The 20441-nt window shown below is 45.8% G+C and overlaps 1 protein-coding gene across 7 annotated transcripts in view; it reads right to left on the reverse strand.

The window, feature by feature from the left end:
* The window catches only part of CADPS (calcium dependent secretion activator), a 211788-nt gene that overhangs the window by 152439 nt on the left and 38908 nt on the right, over positions 1-20441 (reverse strand). For all 7 annotated transcript variants that reach the window (XM_061472882.1, XM_061472881.1, XM_061472883.1 and 4 more), the window contains exons 2-3: positions 19623-19736; positions 14924-15256 (exon numbers count right to left, since the gene is read on the reverse strand). In XM_061472882.1, the coding sequence (XP_061328866.1) occupies positions 14924-15256; positions 19623-19736 (447 nt within the window). The remainder of the gene's footprint in view (positions 1-14923; positions 15257-19622; positions 19737-20441) is intronic.

Here is a 20441-nt window from a genome sequence, read left to right on the forward strand (position 1 = left end):
CAAACAGTCCATTTCCCCAGGTGAGCCAAGCTATTAGTCTTTCCACGTGAGTCCCAAGACCTTCCCAACGCAGATCCCAGATCTGGATATAGCAGAAGTTTTTCTGCAGCCCTATAGAGGCTATTCCCCAATGTTTTCTGAGGTTTTCCAGTGGAGAGGATAAAAAAAGGAGCTGAACATCCTCTAAGGTTTGCTGTAAGTTACCCTGGAGGATCCAGGTTTGCATCCTGAGAAGAGCAGGGGTACCAAAGTTGTTTCAGATGCTGGAAAGCACAGTAGGCAAACTGCTGTAGCAAAGCAGGACTGGCCCCATCTCCAGTTCAATTGCATCCATACATCCTCCCCAGGACACGCAGCCGGGAGGGTTTCACAAGAAGACATGCCAAGGCAGCTGGAAAAGCTCTCCACAGAAATCAGCGCCACCAGAGCAGAGGGATGGATTTTGCTCCACCTTCAGGCAGGAATCATTACAGTCTGACAGAGTTTTGCAGCAGACAATGCTCCTGCTTCATGCTGAACTCTGTTCTGCTTGATGACTTCTTCTGAGCCCATCCCTTCCTGTTACTTGCTGTCAGCTGCTGTACCAGCACTTCCCTTCTGCAGGGTTCATGTTGGCATAGGCCTATTCACATCAGAGTTTGCCCCCATTGATTTTCAGTTACATCTGATTTAATGCTATCAATGGGCATTTACTCCTTTTCCAGCAGGACTCTGACCCATTTTTCTTTTCCCCTCCTCACCAGCACCCCTCACTAACAGCCTCACACAGCCCTTCCCAGCAGCCCCTACGCAGGAGAACTTTCATTATTAATGATTCTTATGAACTGTCTGCCTTTGAACAGGAGTGATTTACTTTTGATTGATATCAAGTAATTCCATGCAACAGTAGAGAGAGATTCCCTTCTGCTGTGGCATGCTGGCATGGCATGAAGCCTCAGGGGGACAGATGTGCTTGCTCTCCTACCCTTGTGCCCTGTGCTGCCCTTCCCTAAATTATCTCGTGCATCTATCACTGCCCTGACTGCAGATGACACGAAATTTAAGGCACTGCGACACCAGCTCTCCCAGATACCAGGGTGAGCTACTGACTTCATGGTGCTTCATGTGACAACGGGCCTAAACAAAATGTACTTTGACTGTCATCATCCAGAAAATCACTCTTATTATGAAGCAGACCATGTCTTCCAAGATCACAAACAATGATGCTTAGATCAAGCACGCACTCTGACGTTACAAGACCAGTGTTTCTGTTGGTATGTTTAGGATAGAAACAGGTTTTTTTGTTCTGTTTGTTCATCGATGCTACCTATGTTCTTAGCCATACAATAGATGAAACTGCAACCGGCATTAGACAGGAAAGTTTAATGATCCCAATTATCTTCTTGAACATACATATGGCTATTTTCATCCCAGAAATAAGACTTCTACTGACTGCCACATGCCCTCAGTTATTTTGCAGTCTCCATACATAAAGGCGGAACAGACTGACCAAGCAATGACCCTGAATAATTGCCTATGTTAACTGGTGATAAAGAAGATCAGGAGTACATGGCTGGTGAAAGAAATGCATGGGAAAGGAGCAGAATCACCTCCTGCCACTCCCAGGGACAACAGCAGCACAACATTTAGTCAAACCATTAGCCAAACCAGTGTCCAGTTTTCTCCTCATGCTTTGCTAATGACCACACTGTCAGTGGGGACTTAGCTGTCAGAGGAAGGCTGGTGTAACAAGCTCAAAGAAACCATTGTGAATACTGCTGATGTTCAGGGGAAAGGCAGAGCTTGAAACAGACCCTTTCCCAAATACTCATGTGTGGTTACCATCATTTTTATTATGCATCTTTGATAGCACATAATCCAGTATTCAGGGTGAATTGCTCTTCTATTAATCTAACCTGTATTATTCTTTCTAACCCCGTCCCCCCAGCAGATCCAAGCCAGGATGCTCTTGTCTGACCTGACAGTCATTCTCCTCCACAAAGTTATTTTGGAATCATTTTGACAGTGGCAGCCACAGCTCCTTCAGCTAATTTACATTCAATTGCTACTTCACCATCTGAGCACAACTGTTCCCAGCCAAAAATCTATTGGTAAGGAGAAAAAGGGCAAGTAAAGGGAAAATCCACCATGAGAAAGGTAAATGAAGAACCGAGCTAGAAAGTGACTGAAAATAGCTGCTTGATATTTGACATTTTTGAGACTTGATATGCACAGGGAAGGAAGATGCAGAATGAGACCTCAAGCCACAAGAAGATAGCAAGTACAATGCTGAGGAACTGTTGCTGATATTACAACCCTGAACCAGAAATAATAAGCACTGCGTTTTAATATGAGTTTAAAACATGAAGTGCTGCATTTGGCAAATGACATTCTCATCAAATGTAACAGACATCACTCGAATTAATGAAATTATTGTGTCAATAGTTTCTCCATGAAGCCACATCTCGGTTTTGCAGCTATTTTATCAGTCCTGGTCTCAGCTCTGCACCCAAGCATGCAAAACTCCTGGTAATGGCAGCCAAACACACGCCTGCAGCTCATTTCACCAGTGTTGTACAACATGAGCTCGCCAGCAACCTGGCAGAAATACCAGCAGGATAAATGACTGGCGTCGAGAACAAATAAGAGACCACTTAATTACTCTCCTATTTGATTTTTACAATTTAAACTACCCAAAAACCTTTCTCGCTGTCATCTCTGTGCCTACCTGGGTCACAAAAGCAGCTAGGTATATTTAGCAAAACCCTCCACAGAAGTGAAAGCTTATGGTCCTTAACTTGAGAACAAGGAAACTCTTCACTGATGCTCCTTCTGCAAAGGAATAGCCAAGGAGTAAAGCCTTGCACTGAGTGTCAGCACTTGGGGCTCACATACAACTCTTCTCACTCCCCTGCCATAGCTATCAACATTTAACACCTACAGAGCCCAACTTTACAGCACCTACAAGAAAACATACATACCACTGACATCCGACTTCGAGCTGGCTGCTCAAAAGGCGTATGCCTCTCTCCCTTGCCTTCTAAGTCTTCCCATATTACATAGGGAACTTCAGCTCAATATTGGCTTTGATCTCAAAATGCTCTTTGGAAGGAATGGCTGTTATGCCACCATAATCTCTGTTAAATAGGAAATGCAATCATTTTCCCCTCTTTCGTTGCAATGACATTTCTACAAAGACTTTACACTGAATGACAAAGAACACTGTGCCATCACTTCTCCATCTTCTTTCAGAGACAAAACAGGACCAAAGGCTACAACATGCACAGATCACTCCTGCTAGGAAACATCACTGCCACCCTGCATTGCGAAACAAGCTCTGTGAGCTGGAGGCCAGCACAGTTTTTATGTGACTTCAAGCTACTATAGCTGCCTTTTAAATACATGAGAGGATGTATTTGAAGCCATCTTGCATGTAATTCCCTATTGAACTTGCACTCTAATTTCTCACAAAAGTAGAATCAGATGTTCCAGAAAAACCACAGCATATTGAACATGAAAACTCAATACTGAAACAGAAGTAAGCAACAGCTTATATAAGCTGCATTTCTTGTAGTTTGGGATATTGAGACTGAGCCTTTGAAACGCATGAAATCTAGTTTGTTGATCATTTCCCAGTTTATAGTCAGCTCAGTGGGAACAAATACGTGTCTACTTTGATATCATTTTGAAGAAAGCTCTTGGAATCTCATTTCTCTTAAGAAATATATGTGTTCTCTTTTTATTTTGGTACTCTTTTTAGATACAAACCGGAAGACTAACCCAGCTGTATTTTATATTCATGCAGTATTTTCTATGGCCTGATGCATCTGACTCCCAAAGTTTCTTCCAAACTAAAAATGACACTGTCTATCACATCCCAAGCTGTGGCATGAAGCATTTGTCAAGTAACACAGCAACACTGGTAGTCTGACAAATGAAATACAGGGAGTGGAGGAGAGGACTGATGAATAACACATCTTTTTATTGGAATAATTCTCTTTTCTGGAATACTGAATAGAATATGGAAAAACCACATCTTTCAGAAATAACATTAGAGAAAACTCAGTAAAATATTAATACAGAACCTTCAAAATATTCACTTAGTGGATGACGCATGTCACAAGAACGAGCTCTCTATTTGAGACTAAAAAGAAAACTGAAAGAGTAGAGTAGTGTGCAACATTAGGGTAGCAGAGCGCAGTGAAAACCAGGCTCTCCAACAAGACATCACTGGTTGAAATGAAGAGCCTGGAGCTGCAGCACAAGCCTCCAGCATGACCACGTATAATCCCTGTATGTGCCATTATCTTTCTATTTCGCTCATGAGATTGGCATTGAATGTTCCTCTGGAAAACAACAGGATTTCAGGGATAAAATACATGATTGAGGGTTGATGTGATGCAAAGCATTGAGGTTTTCATGTGGAATTCAAATTGCATTTAAAGACCTACACACAAAATAAAATTCTAGTGGCTGCATTGTATTTCTAGTTAAAAGGAAGAGAAAGAGAGGCATTAACATAGTGCAGGGTCATGCACCAGTTATGTCTTATTAAGTATTCCAGCCTTCCTTAAGATAAGCATCACATATGGGTTCTTTTGCAGCTAGCAGTTCCTTTCTTAAAGGGAGAGAGAGTTCTGGATAACACCCCTTCTGTCTCCCATGGCCTTCTGGGCTGATTGACAGGAACATGTACTGCGGGGAACAAATGCTGCTCAAAGGGAAAAACAAGATTGCTTTCTCCAAAGGGGGCCAGTGGGGTCATTTCTTTGTTGTGTGTTCTGCTCCCCGTCCCTGGTTGAGGGAAAGACAAAGAGGAGGAGTGACATTTTCCTTTCCTAATGAAGCACAGGACACGCCGCGGAACTTGTTTTTACATACGGCTGCTTGCGCTGAATTCAAAGTTAGGGAAGCAAGAAAGATTGCTGGAGATCATGGCGTTTTGAGAGTTGAATCCCACCTCTGGGAATCAGATTGCATGGAAGTCCAACTCAGGATCCACGCTCCAACACATCTCAGTTACATTTTAGGCTGGGTTTTTTAAGATTAGCAATAAACATCCGATTTTATATATCACCTTTGGCTACTGCTCCGCTGTGATGGACAAGATCTGGCTTGGCTGCTGCTTGGGCAGATCCGCCAAGTGATTTGAGACCAGGCCACCCCGCACAGGGACAACATGCCCCAAAAGATCATTGGGTTTTTCAGCACAAAGTGGTTTCCCTGAATTCATCAGCTTCTCTCAGAAGTCTCCTCTCTGCCAATACAAAGGTAACAGCCATGGGGTTTCTATTTTGTGCCATCCCAAATCTCTTCTCCACCGAGATGTTTCAAGCTATAAATCCTGAATGTTGTCACATTTAATGATGCTCAAGAACTCTTCCTATTTCTCTTCTTGCAAAACCTTCCTCACTGCTCTAGTATCTCTCCCTGCACAGCTGTGCCAGGAATGGCCCATGGTCCTGGCCCTCCCCTCTGCTCTGATTTATTCCTATGATAAAGCTCAGAGGTGGAAGCAGATGGGCACTTGCAGAGACAGCAGACACCCAGTTAATAACCCCAGGGCCAAAGTGCTTCCCTTCCCAGAGACCTCTCCTAGTCTGCAAATGGCAGCATCAGCACATCATCAGCTACTTCGATCCTTCATACTTTTCCCCAATTGCTCCTACATAAAGCCAGGAATTCACCACTCAATCTGTCCTTTCCAAAATGCAAGGTGATGGTAGGAAAATGGAATTAATAAATATCCATTTGAAATGAGGCCTGATCTGATGGAAAAAAATTAATCTGCCTAAACAGCAGGGAAGTAATGTCAGCAAGTAGATTTTCAGTGGAAAAAGAGAATGAGCAGCACCTAAATAAAGGGGTTAAGGTAAACTGAAAATGTCAAGTCATTGGTATAAGGTAACCATGGTTATTTTTACAGGTTGAGAGAGCTGGGGTTGTTCAGACTGGAGAAGAGAAGGCTCCAGGAAGACCTTAGAGAAGCTTCTAGTGCCTAAAGGGGCCACAGGAAAGATGGGGAGGGACTCTTCATCAGGGCATGTAGGGACAGGACAAGGGGGAATGGTTTTAAGCTGAAAGAGGGGAGGCTGAGATTAGGCACAAGTTCTCCCCTGTGAGGGTGCTGAGGCGCTGGCACAGGGTGCCCAGAGAAGCTGTGGCTGCCCCATCCCTGGCAGTGTTCAAGGCCAGGTTGGACACAGGGGCTTGGAGCAACCTGCTCTAGAGGAAGGTGCCCCTGCCTGTGGCAGGGGTTGGAACTGGATGAGCTTTAAGGTCCCTTCCAACCGAAACCAGTCTGTGGCTCTATGGGTTTTTTTATGCATTCCTTCGCAGCATGAACGCAGATGATGATAAGTATTCATGGGCCAACTGAAACACAAAACTGAAGAGATATCCGGATGGTAATTTAAACCTTGAACTGTGGAAATTAAATCAGTCCACACAGACAACAAAGAGTTTTCAGGTGATATTACAACCCCCCCACTGAACAGATGAATAAAAACCATTTCACACTAAGGATGAACATCTTGAAAATCATCCTAACTTTAGCCCTAATGTGCCTGCAGGGATTGATATGGCTGGAGCAGGATAGATCTGATCTGATGCCTGAAGTTGCCCGTGTGGCCTCTGGATAAAGCACAACTGTTTCTAATCTGATTTTGCACAAGCTGCTGAAATGCAGAGGACCACTGGTCCCAGCGTGCTGCATTCCCTCGCGCTGCCCGCCGAGGGGGTCACTAATGGTCTCGATGAGTTAGTCTGCTGCTGCTTCTTGAGATCATTTTGCATGCTTTTTCATTAGACTAACGAGCTCTCTTGGTTGCACTTACCTCGCTGGCAAGTGCACAGCAGACCAAAAAGGGGGAGCAGGGAAGTGTCAAGGGTGCCCAGTTGTGACAAATAACATCTGAGTGCTCTATTAAGCAAACTAAACCAGGGCTTTGGCTCAGAGGAGTCCCTGTTGATTTTAGCAGCAAATAATGAATTAAATCCATCTCCAAAACCCCATGGCAGAGGGGCTCCCAGCAGCCAAAGCGTTTTGCATGACTGTAGACAGCAGAAATGAGAGGCTGCTTCTCCAACTCCAGCACTTGCCTGGATGCTAAAACCATTTTCTGTCCCTTAAATAACACCCCATAACAAATGACATTTGGCTGGGCTAAGGAGAAGCATCCACACCCCTAAACCTTGGAAGGCTGGCAGGAGGTAGCGTGGGAAGGATGCAGTGCAGAAGACTTCTTCAGTCTAATAAACATCTCTGGTTAGTGTTAGAAGAAAACAATTGACTTTTCCTCTGCAAGCCTTCACTACTGTTGTATGACATTACAATTCCCCTGCTAAATATCTGCTCTTCAGATGCACGTTCTAGCCTGGTTTCTGTAAAGGGGCTGTAAAACCAGAAGATGTCCAGAGTAGGACCAGAAATGGAAGTTCCTACTGCACGAAAACATAGATCCCCAACTGGCAGCTAACAGGGTTAAAACACCCTCTGATTAAATGAAAGCATCTTTAATTAGTTTAATTGACCATGCCTCAGCCAAGACCATCTGCTCAGCAGCATTTGCCTGCTCTTCGCAGGAGCGATTGATCAGACATAGCTAGAGAATACAGCATTAGGCTACATCAGATTTATTTTGTTTAATAGAAGAGCTAATTTGCTTTAAATTTAATTACAGGGGCCAAGATTGCTCTCTAAGTCCATAACAGCACAGAACATAAGCTGATCCTACAGCTAATGGATGCACACATAGGTCCAGACGTGTCTGTGCAGATCAGACACTTGGTGATGACAGCTTGGGAGAGAAGGTCCCTCCCTGGCAGAGAGTGATTGCTGCGGTTTCCTCCCCAAAAGTGGCCATGCAACATGTGCAATGTCCCCCTCCAACCATCTGAACTTTTCCCACAGCTCTCCATTGGATGCTGCAGCAGACATGTCCCATCTCAACCACCTTTCCTGCTCTGAAAGACACCAGACTGTAGGGTTGCTGTTTCTGCACAATATGGGACCACCAGGGACAATCAGAGGACCACTCTGTATCTTCTGGGCGAGTTCCATCAGCAAACCTCTCCCAGATGGGGTGGCTGGCAGCTGAGGGTCCCACAGAGCCAGACATCACACTCACCCCATCCCTGACATTGCACTGTCCCTCTCAGTTTCTCCACCCTTCCATACCAACATCATTCAACTTATCACACCCCGAGCTAACGAAGAAGAGCAACTCCCCCTCCTCCCCGAATGACCACGTGTATTTATGTTGTGTTATTATGAAAACAGAAATTTCATTCACTTCCCAATGCTTTTTCCTGTTGCAATTTCCCACCGGGCACTAAATCACTGCTGTCTTTGGGAGATGCTGGAGCCCTGACAGGCGTGCTGCGGCTGCCACTGCCTGCCACAGGAGTAATTACAATCCTGCAGAAGGCTCCAGGCTGCCATTTCCGTTTCCATGGAAATAAATACTGAATTACTGAAAACAGAGTATAATGCTTTATGGATTTCGAGGCTTTTGATCATCTCAAAACCAACTTAACACATTTTTATTGGTGGTGGATTTCTTTCTGGGGAGGGGAATTAATACTTGCAGTGTGAAAATAGGAGTGAATGAAAGGTGTTTTGAAACAGTAAAAGAGGTGGGGGGAAAAGGTCTGGCTGACGGCCTGGTGATTTGCAAAGGGAACAGCAGTACTGACCAAAGCTGCTGGCTGTCCACAGCATCCAGGCACCCAGTCTGGAGAGAGGAGCCCATAGAGGATCATCAGTCCTTGCTTGCAGCCACAGCTTGCCACCACCATGATGGCCTGTTTCATAGCATCCTAGAATGGTTTGGGTTGGAAGGGACCTTAAAGCTCATCCAGTTCCAACCTCCTGCCACAGGCAGGGACACCTTCCACTAGATGAGGTTGCTCCAAGCCCCATCCTACCCAGCCTTGAGTACTTCCAGTTTGCAGGGACCCTTGAGGCTGAAGACTCTCTGCACTTTCGGAGGGATCAGTGTTAGTGCTTAAACACCCAGCATTAAGATGGCCATTCCACAGGCACTGAGCTTCAAGATGAAGCTAGAATAAAAAACAGCTGCTTTATGCTCTTCAAAAATGATGAGCAGGGAGCAGAAGGGAGTGATCTGATTCTAAACCCCTGTATCTCTGAATTGAAGAAAGAGATGTGTACAGACAGGTAACTCCATGCTGTATACAATGACCCTGGGGCTCAATTCTCACTATAAGGCAAGGCTGGGAAGTTTGCATCACAACAAACTAAATTAAATACTTGGATACACACAAGCAAAACACCTATTCAGAGATCACCTAAACCTTCATTTCACTGTCTGAGCTGTTACAGTGCCTCATGGGAGTTTCTGTCCTTACTTGTTTCTCCCTAACTTGGGCTGAATGTTCCAAGTACCACCGTAGCATCTCTGCAACAGGCTCAATGCACCACAGTGAGTCAAGAAACAAACCTGAACCGCAGAGATGAGAGAGGGACAGGAGGCGAGACATCACCTCAGCAGATTATCTTTAATACTGACTTGAGCTAAAATCAAACATTTGATTCAGGACAGAAATCCTAAAGATCTTTTCTGCTAACACTTCTGAAACCAATTTTCTTGGCAGGGGAACTTTGTGTTTTGTGAGAAATGTCAGCCTTTGGACACTGTGTCCCAATTCAGCTGCAAAAATAAATGTCAAAACAGTGAGTTCTAATTTTAAGCCAGCTCTGGTCGGCAAAATTTGTGTTGAAATGTTTCCTTACTAAAATCACAGGACAGCAAAACTTACAAAACAATTTGGATTGCACTTGTAAGAGACTTTCATTCCTTCACATGAAATAGCAACAAGACAGCAATGGGACTTGGTCTGTGTTGTAGCCCATCCACACATGCATGCTTCTGATGTTTTACCTTCTACCTGGGTGGACAGGAATAGATGCTGAAAAACCATACCCATATATTATTATGTACAACTGTCATGCATATATTTAGCTATTTGTTTTCAAATCTAACATATAAAGGAATTAGATTAAATTGGAAGCTTAGCATTGGTGGTTTTGCACATTTAACAGGAATGCCACGGTGTATGGGAGGCTTCAGGCCCAGGAAAGAAGAGAAAGCCTCATTGTGAAGCCTGTGAATTCACAGTCCTGCACGGACAGCTCAGAGTCTTCCTCCAAAGCAGGAGGATGGAAGCGTGCAGCTCACCCTGTGGCCTGGACATCAGCTATTGCTGCTGGATTAACTGAACAGCGCTGTACCAGCTCCTTCTCACTGCCGCTAAAAATGACTATCAAACACAGCTTGAGACAGGAAAGTAAATCACTGCCCTACAGCTGGGGAAGAACAAGGCAGGAGAACACCACAGCCTGATTTTCCTGAGCTGCTGCTGCAATTCAGCCATTATGAAGGTCAGTGGGAAACAGGGACTGTGCCTGAGGAAATGCTGACTGCAGCAAAGACCCAAGTTTGGAACTGCCCAACACTTACAGAAAATAGCTTCCTTAGGACTCTTCCACAGCCACAGGTTGCTTGCAAACCAGAAGAGCTACACTCAAGACTTGCCAATGAGTTCTTCACCAGACACCCAAGATTGAAACACAATTCTCCCTCCCCAGTGCCTCTCAAACAGCGGAGGAGCTCGCTGCTGGAGCCAGATACTCAATTCCCAAAGCTGACTCCAGTGGAGCAGAAACATCAAAGCCACATAGTGTGTGTTATGCAAATACCTTAAGCCTGTATGTATTATTTAAAATGTTTTAGTCAGGGGCTGTGCTTAACAACACCGTTATCTCCACAACCGTTCTGCCACAACACCACTTCCCAGCTCTGTTTCCTAAAAGCCTTTCCAACTGCATCAATCCTTTTTGCGCTGTTGCTATCTCAGATCCTGCCATATCACCGCTATCACATTAAGAATACACTTATCTCACACCACCTGGGGATATCGCATTAAAGAACTCCTTTAGCGATCATCCTCCTCCTGCACAAAATATTAGGTCAGAAGTGAATGGAAATGCTGTTGCAGTCATGTAATTGTTATGCAATTAGCGAGTATGATGTAACAGGAGACTACAGAGAGAAAAGCACCTTCTTCCAGGCAGCAGGAGTTCAAGGCAATGTTTGGGGCTCTCAGCGCTGCTCCTGCTCATGCTTTAGGATGACAACAACTAGGCAAAGCCTTCTTATCCCTCGCCTCTTTGCACAGCCTCTGAGGCAGTTTCACCCTGCACACCAAAGCAAGGGAGAGCACAGCAGCGCAGCCAGGCCCAGCCAACAGGAGCAATAGGAGCAGCTTTGTTTTTCTAACCACAGGTGATCGACTCATAAACTGCATTAACAGCACCACGAAGAGTGATGGCATTCAGATGCCCTGCCAGAGAAAAGGCTCTGTTTTCCAATTCTACCCATGACTGGCAGGCAAGCACAGGTCAAAACCAAGTGTATCTTGTATTGTGCCAAACCGCTGCTGGGAAGCCTGATTGCCCCCAGATTTGTTTGGGAGGTTTGTTCAGTCTCAGAGTAAAGCCTCTGGCTGGCACCATGGCAGGCTGAGAGCCAGGGTCCACGGTGGGCTCTGGCAGGAGCTGCCTGTACACTGCCTGAGGAAGGAAAGCAAATGTATTAACCACATGAGTAGTACTTGAGCCTGCACAGCATTTCGGGGAATATTGTAACTTCAGTATATCCAGGAAAATACCAGTGTTCTCCTTCTACTTAAAGCTCATTCACAAACACAATATATAAAATAGTTTGTTCTTATCAAACTGGTGAGAAACATCAATCAAATGTTAAGAAAAAGATTCAAGCTGTACTTCCAATTAGCTCTGGTGAGACAAGAGTCAGTGTGTCTTCACAGGGACGGAAACAAGCACTGCTGAGGCTGACTGTAACCGAAATACAATCCAGACTGAAGCAAAACAGCATGATGGGAATAAATTATCATTCATAAGGGTTATGGAACCAGTGTCCCAAAGCCCAGCAGGTGAGCTCTGTGCTGCAAGTATGGCTAAGGGATGAGAGGTCTTTGCTAAACCCATCGGGGAAGAGAGCTCGCTACTGGTTTCAGGACAGGCTGCAGGGCAGAGGTGTTTACAGGAGATGGCTTGTCAAACAGAGACAGGCAGATGTGGCAAATGAAGATTAATGAAAATGCAGAGTGGGGGTGGAATAGAGAGAATCAGCAGCTAGAAAGAATTCTTGCAGAAGCACGTCCCAGCCCTGCCATGCCCATAGCACAGGTACCTGCAAAGCAGGGAGCCATTCCTATCCTCAGCTGCCTCCAGTCCTCTCCCACCCAGCACCCATCCATGCTGCTGCAGTGCTGTACACACAACTCTCCTCTCTCCAGATATCCCTGGTTTAGTGCTGTAACATCAGCAGGTGCCTCTGGCTCCCTAATCCATGTCAGACTTCCCACACAGGAGATGCTGCCGGTGCAGAGCAGCTCAGCACGGTCCAAGGGGTTACAAGGAGAGTTTCCAAGCCATGAAGGACAGTACCCAGGGCTTGACTTGCATCTTCCAGCCTACAGCAATCAGGCACCCAGCTGTTGCTGTGGCTTAGAAATCTGCCCTGGGTGAACAGCAAAAGCTTTTGGAGTAGAAAACAATTTGCTACTAAAGTTTAGGAAATCTCCTGCTTCAGGGCTGATGCCAGTGCTTCATCATCAGAGATCAGGAAGAAACTCTTGTGGGGGAAAAGGGGCAGGTTACCACATCACTGCTCACTCATTTCCTGCTCTCCCCTGCAGCTCTACTGCAGAAAACACACTAGCCAAGCGGTGTGTACCTTCAACTATTGCCAGGAACGACTCATACAGGCTAAGGAAACAACAACATTTGTAGGTTGATGGGTTTTACTTACACCCCACAACAGACTGGCTGCAATCGATGGCTGAGACCCTGCAGGAAGGAGTAGTGGTCAACAGGATTCTGGTGCTTCCTAGCAAGACAGAAGTGCAAAGCAGCTATTGCTGCTCTCCTAAAGGCTGCTGATGCCCTGATTGCTCCAGAGATCCCTCTGGTATAGCCCAGATGACATGACCACAAGCAGCACCAAAATAAGGGTCCCCCACAACAAAGCCTGCAGTTTCCCTGTGTGCCCACTGCAGCCTTCTTTCCCTGCAGCATCTAATGGGAGAAGAGCAGCAGCAACCGGATTCCACCCCATCACACCAGCACCACAGCACTATAATCACTCGTGCCGTGCCCCAGCTGAAACACTGCTGGCCTTGCAGCTTTCTGAGCCATATAAAGGACTCTTCCTTCTGCATACCTAATCCTCACTGTTCAGGTATTTAAACCAGAGGAACTCCCATGCTAATATTCGCTTTCAACAGAAATTACATCTTTCTCTAAAAGCTTAAATTACAGGTTTGCTGCCTCCAAGTATTAGGAAAAACCCAGAATTAAATCCTTCAACTTTCAGAGTAAAGCCAGGACCTACTGCAGGAAACAGGCTGCTGATGCAACAGGGCAATTTGTAGGGAGCAGCCACTGGGTTCATAGTGGAACGGCTCTCATAAACAGAGATCATCCACAAAGCAAGGCAGTCATGATTAAATATTGCTTTATGCATCACTGGGAACCACAAAGCAAGAGGGTAGGATCACTTACATGCTCATACAAAACCGCCCTAGTTCCTTAGACAAGCACAGGTCAAGGAAGGATGAGAGACACAGGGCTTGAGTTGGTTTAAGTTCGAAAACCAAAACACTGCAGAACTGACTCAGCTCTCAACACATCACTGAAAACATTATGGGTTTGATTTTAAAGAAGTCCTCCAAGACAGGATGGAGGCACGAAATTTGTTTCGAAAACTTGATTTATGAGGACCAGTGCAGTCCTTGCTGCTCCCTTTTTGCTACAAAGATGCCTTACTCGGGAATATTTATTATCCTCTCCTCACTCTGCCATTAAGGCCTGAGATGAAGAACAAATGCAAGATAAGCTCTTTATATCTTTAAGAGGAAGAACAAACGCAAGATCTGCATTTAAAAAACACAGATCAAACGATTTTCTATGTCCTGAAAAGAATTCAAAATGTCTAGACATAAGATGGACAGAATTAGTCTCAAATGTATTCATTTCAACAAGTTGAACCCCTGAATTACGGGGAAGAGACTGAGGTCTGCTCCTCCTCTGTAAACTTTCCACAGCATCACCTTACCCTCCCTGTGACTCTGACATCCTTTATCCCACCTGTGATATTTATATCTGGTTGCAGGGGACTGTAATCTGGGTCAGCACCAGCCTGGACAGCCACTGCCAGCCCTCAGCAAGAGCTGCTGGAAATGCAAGCAGCTCTGCAGAGTTCCAGCTCTGTGCCTTTGGGGAACTGGCTGGTCATGGGGAGAAAGCTAGGAGGAGAATGGGAAAGGTTTTCATCTATCTGGGAATTCGTAGTGCAAGCAGAGCCACCCTGAGGTCATGGGAGTGCGGGACACTCTCTCCTTCCACAATGGGCATGCAGGGGTCACAGAGGTTCCTCTACTTAAGGAGGGCCTGTACAACTTCAAGAAGTGAGTTTGCATAAGACATCCACCCCAGGGGCATCAGAGCTTCAAGTACTAATAAGGTTACTGCAGGTACAGAAGGTACTTCTGTTGTTTAGATTGGTGATGTGACAGAGGAAAGGCAAGCAAGCAACAGCAAAACAGCCCGCTAGGCAGCACCGGAGACCTGCTCATCCAGACACAGAGCTGGAGGAATAAAACCTTCCCATCTCACCAATCCTACGGGATTCCAGGAGAAAAGAAGCATAAGCCCGAGAGAACAAAACTGGCAGTGTAGAAGTCCCACCATGAATCAAAGCCTCTTTCCTTAGTGAAAAAATCTCTCAAAACCAGTCCTGTCCAGCCCAGTTCATAACAGCAACATTTCCCATTTGCAAGCCCTTCCCCAAGGAACACTCTTCCATTCCCACCCAGCCTGCCAGAAGGTCCTTACCTGACACGCATTGTACAGAAGCTGATGCTCAAATTTCTTGATCCCCAAAATGTTCTGGAACATCTCGTAGAGCTGCTCCTTGCTGAGGATGAGCTCCGAGGCAGCGCTCGCAGTCATCCTGGCCTGCTGCTTGCGGGGATCCTCTTCGCCACGGTAAATAGCATCAAACTTTGCCATCCAGGAGCTCAGCACCGTCTCCTTGCTGAGGCCATCGATTTCTGGCAGGCTCCGCACCCTCTTCTCAATGTGTTTCTTGAAGACCTCCCGGGAGTCATTCGCTGAGCACCCTCCGCTCTGCACCATCCTGGCAACGCGATCGCTCTTCAGGAATACCTACAAGAAAAGGGTGACTTCAAATGGTGTCAGTTAAAACACTAATAAAGCCCCCTTAAGTACCACAAAGTGTGGTGTCACTTCTGGGAAGCCTGGCTGCCAGCATGCTTTCCATTTCCTCACTCAACAACCGCGTGTTGCCATGGACAGAGGTTTCAGCTGTACTCTGGGAAGTGTAATGAAATCAGGTGAAGCTTCTGCTTTGTGTCCGCTAAAATGGAACATCTTGATGCAATTAGGACTTCAGATGTTGTGGTTGCACCTCACCAGATACATTAATGCCCTTTGGGAAAGCAGGATTATATTTTCCTCTAGCAAAGGTTTTAATAAGGAAGTTATTGCACAACTGCATTCACCTGCCCCGTTACAGGGAGCCCAGTCATCCTATTCAGGTGAACAGCACTGTATCTATCTGAATAGCATCCCATCCATCTGGGAAACCTCTGACCACTGCAAGGACCAGGCCTACATTAAGCTACTACACCAGAGATCTCTGCAGTGTCACAAGATGGCACTGCATTAATTATTGTTACCTTCAGTTAAATAACATCTATGTCCCCACTTCTTCCATACGCTAGTGTTTTCAACCTGGGCAACCAGCACTGCATGAGCACTGTTAAAACACCCTGGGAAGGGACAAGAATGAGTAGCCTGATCTTTACAAACTGATGGGTAAACATCAAAGCAACTCAGATCACCAAAAGCTGGCATGGCCACAGGTGGATGAGGCCAAATCCCTTCTTCCTCCAGCTCTGCTGCTATAGCACAGCATGGTTCAGCATGGGCTGAGGCTGCCTGGGAAGGCTTTGCAGAGAGAGTACATGCAAGGTGCAGGATGCTGACAGCAGGAGGGAGGCAGACGGTGTTTGATGAAGATGCTCTTCCCACTGCAAGAGCAGCAGAAGGGTCAAAACCTAACAGATACCTGCAGACCAGGCGATGCCATGAGAGCAACACAGAGCTGAAGGGCAAGAGAGGGACAGGGGTATATTGTGTTGGCTCTCATCTCCTGAGCCCTGAACACAGGAGAGCAATCAATGCCCAGTAAGAATTACTGTTGTCGAGAACCAATGAATGCAGCAGGCTGGGAAGAAGCTGTGCCAGCACAGGGGGGTATCTGTCAGCTCTCAATAATTAAAGAGCTTGAAGATGACCTAAGGACATGGTAATTTTTTTTTCACACCACTCGGAAACATGGCATTCCATGTTCCCAGACACTTGATGGCACAGGCATCTGTTGGCAGCGGTAGTGGGTTTTGCTCCAGCCCCAAAATGCTGCTGCTGAAGAACTGGGCTGTTTCCTTTCAACATCACCATGCTGGGGAGCAATCCCTGCAGACAGGATAGCCAAGATGCCACCAGCAGCCTCTTTATTCCACGATGAAATGATATCAGAATGCATGTTGTTTCCTTAGAGTTTAAATGGCATTTATAACGCAGTGTGTGCAGGTGCTTTTAAGTAACAGGTGAGAGCTATCAAAATCCTAGCTCCCAACACAGCCAAGGAAATCCCCAGCACAATGACTGCGAGAAGCGGTGGGAGGTCATGGAGAATGGCCACACTGCAGCATCCTCAGCTCTTGCTTTTCCCTCTGTAATCATCCAGATGCCTTTACAACAGCTCAAATGACTTCTCATAACAGCCGCTGGTGCTGGCAGGTATCTGCAGTCCTCACCCCCATCAGAGGGTAGGCAGCGCTGCAAGCAGAGGGACCTGACTCCCCATCTCCCCTCAGCCCTGGGTGCAGAGCTGCAGCCAGCAGAGGAAAGGATGGCTGGGGCTGGCAGGGAGCAGGCAGGCGCGAAGGAGAGCCAGCCAGACACAAAGCAGGAGGAAAAGACCGTGAAATAGGAAGATAAAAAAAGATAAAAGAGGTGTTTTGTCCTGCAGAGAGAGCTGCTTTCTTTAGAAAAAACCCAGAGCATCGCCAGGCTGTCAGACTGCCTCACAGCACTACCAGGAGTCAGGAACCGCTGAAGCAAAACCCTGGCAGGGGTGCATACACCAGCACACACACACAGGAAAGCTGACCTCTGAGCTGGGTCAGGCATCTCCTGCCACATCCATAGAGGACCCCCCAGCTCTATCTGCCCACAGCAGAGTGAATGTGGGTCTAACCAACCACTTCCATAATACCCACCGGAGGGGCTGATGCATAAAGTGCTGGCTGACAGATATTTTACTCATTGGAAGTAAAAGGACATTAGAAAAGCTCTTCCGGAGTGTCTCTTAGAGTGTGCTGGACCTGTCTCACACACACAGGTCTGCAGCATTCCTGCAGGCGCAGCAGTGCTTTGTACACCAGCAGCAGAGCCTGCTCAGATCACTCAAGCTTTTAACCTTTACTATTATAAGACTGGCAACCACATGCTCACCCCCTGACAGCTGATTTAACAGGAGAAACACATACAAACACATTCAGGGTAACAGCAAATGCATTCCTGACCTACAATGTCATCTCCAGAAAACAAAGAGCACCCAAACACAACAAACAAAAACCACCAAAATCCAAATATCCCCCAGGCAATGAACCTATTCTGCACTGCCTTTGGACCTCTTAGAAACACCAGCCATGTCCTCCACAGAGATGGCCAGTTTCAGCTGAGCAAAACCCCCAGTTTTACTATTTTCCAAGCTATCAGGCAGCTTTGCAAATCACTACCCAAATGCCACATTCTAGACCGTGTCCATCCAACAGACAGTAAATTGCACAAAACTGAGATTTGTAGGAGCTGAGATAAGCAGGATCTGCTGTGATTGCACCATGGCTCAATCAAGGGTGGGCACCTCCCTGCAGGGAAGGGAGGAAGGAGAAGACCATCAGCAGAGAACACTGCTCAGGCTCTGAGAGGTGGCAGAGGCTTTGCCTGGTGCCAGTACACATGATGCTGATGAAAAGACATGTGGCCATGCTACAGCTGCACAGAAGCTGAAAGTACATGGCTGGAAATTAAATGAGACCAACAGTTAAAAAGGAAGAAAAGGAAGGACACGGAGTGATGCATTACACTTTTTGTGGCCTGCTTATATAGGCCAGAGCCAGTGGAATGTCCAGTTGAACCAAAGACACAGGGTATGCAGACATCTAGTGCTGATCAACTGCTCTTTGTGAGGGATCGGTTCGGGTAATTATACAGCGCAGGACTTCTAGACCTAGTCTAGAAGTCTTTCAGCCAGACCCATCCATGAAACAGGGATGTATTTTGCCTCTTTTTAAGCAGTTCCCTTTTCCTGACCAATAGTCCTGTCGGAACAGATTACACTCGTTTACATCCTAAAATGCAGCTCAGGTCATCTTGAAAGCTTTCCCTGACAGCATCTGCTTGGTGAAGCTGTGATAAACCGATAATCCCTTGGCAATTTCTTTCCTGATAAGAGATGTAAATTACTCTCAGCTTCCTTCCTGTGGAGAGAATGATGGAGGAGTAACTACTAAGCTTGTGTAATAGAGTTAATCCAGAGATAATTTGTGCTTTCCTTACACAGAAGCAGCTGCTACCAATTTTTATAGAGTTAAAATTCTCTTCAGTTTTAGTATCTGATTTTGATCCCCTCTTAGATTCCACTTCCAGAGAAATATTTTATGTAGGCAATTCAAAATCTTCACCTTTTATGACAGAATAGCTCTAGGGAGAAAGAGAAATGGTTTGCAGAAAGGCTAGCAAAAAAATAAGCGACACTCATATAAATCACAAGCACTGATTTCCTTCAAAAACAGAAGCTCTTTCCCTCTGAGAAAGGGTATGAAAAGCAGCATTAAGGGCTGCATACAAAGAGGTGCAAAAAGACAGACATGCATAATTATTCTTTTGCACAAGTATGAATGATGCTTCACATTCTTTGGCATTGTTTAGTTTTGTAGATGCGCATCCTCCTCCTTTCCCCTTTGCTTTGCAGCACTTGTCATCTAAAGTGGAAAGACAAGACTCTGGCTGAAAATCCCAAAGTCAGTCAGATACAACATAAAAGCTTCACCAGGAACTGAATGTGCTGCTCAGTTTTCTCTTGGTGTTTTTCACAGGGAGCATGTGATACTGAGTTTATATCGTGCCGCCTTCTCTAGTTTAAAAGTACACTGCTTAAAAGTACCAGGAAGATATTTTTCATCTTACACAAGAAGGGTCATCTTCCCCATAATCAAGCTATAGGATACACCACAGTGTAGGGTTTGCCATGTTTGCTCTATGGTTGCATGCTCAAACCCTGAACCTCACAGACCTTTTGATGTACCAGACATAAGAAGCCTTCTGCTTCCTCTGTTTCGTGCTATTTGATAAAGGGCAAGCCATTATTTCAGAACTTAACCCCATCTGTGAACGGGGTGAGAACAGGGATTCGTACGTATGCTGTATTGTCTCTTCTTACCTCATAGTAGCTCTGGACAGCATTTATAAATGCTTCATCTGCCACAATCTGGGTTTCTCCATTGAGAAAGGCCTGGAAACGATCTTTGATGGTCTGAAGCTGCTGCTTGCTTATCTGCAAAACATGTCAAAAGGAGAAAATTAGTCAAGAAAGGTTTAAGTAGGAAGAAAAGAACCCGCAACCCAAACACTAATTTTCCTGTACTATCTTATGGGGATGATTATGAAGTACATTTCCACTCTCCTTTGGAGACAGCAGCAACACCTTCTGGATCAGCCACGTGCGGGTGCACACACACATGCGTTCTTCACCCTGGCACGTTCATGTAAGCATCATGAACGCCTGAAGTCATGCTGAACATCATTTCTAAGCATTTCTGCCACCACAAAAACACATAAAGGACTTTTACCACTTCAGCTATACCTAAGTCGAAAGCAGGCTGCTTGGGAGAAACTGCTCCAGTGTAATCTCTTCCCCATTTAGCCTCTCCTCCCCTTCAGAAGATGAGGTTTCACCACTGAATCTTTCAAGCTGGCTGTTGAAGACAGCACTCCGCAGCACTCCAGGGCCTTGGTCTTCCCTTGTTTGTTTTTCCTTTCTTTCTTTCTTTTGGCTTCCCACATATAAAGTCAGGACCAGTGGTGAGAGAATTTAATGGCGAGAGAATTTATCTTAGCAAGGACTTTTTCTGTTGTCTCCTTTGAAACTCAAAACAGTTTCTGTCCAGCATACAGCTGGTGCAACTTACAAGACAGCTCTACCTTGTCACAATGGCATCAACAGAAATTAACAAGGGTTTATTCCAGCCTTGCCATTATT

The sequence above is a fragment of the Pezoporus flaviventris genome, unplaced genomic scaffold (genome assembly GCF_033815535.1).
Source record: "Pezoporus flaviventris isolate CSIRO_AGI_PZ_B2104156 unplaced genomic scaffold, CSIRO_AGI_Pfla_v1 ptg000073l, whole genome shotgun sequence".
Lineage (NCBI taxonomy): Eukaryota > Metazoa > Chordata > Aves > Psittaciformes > Psittacidae > Pezoporus > Pezoporus flaviventris.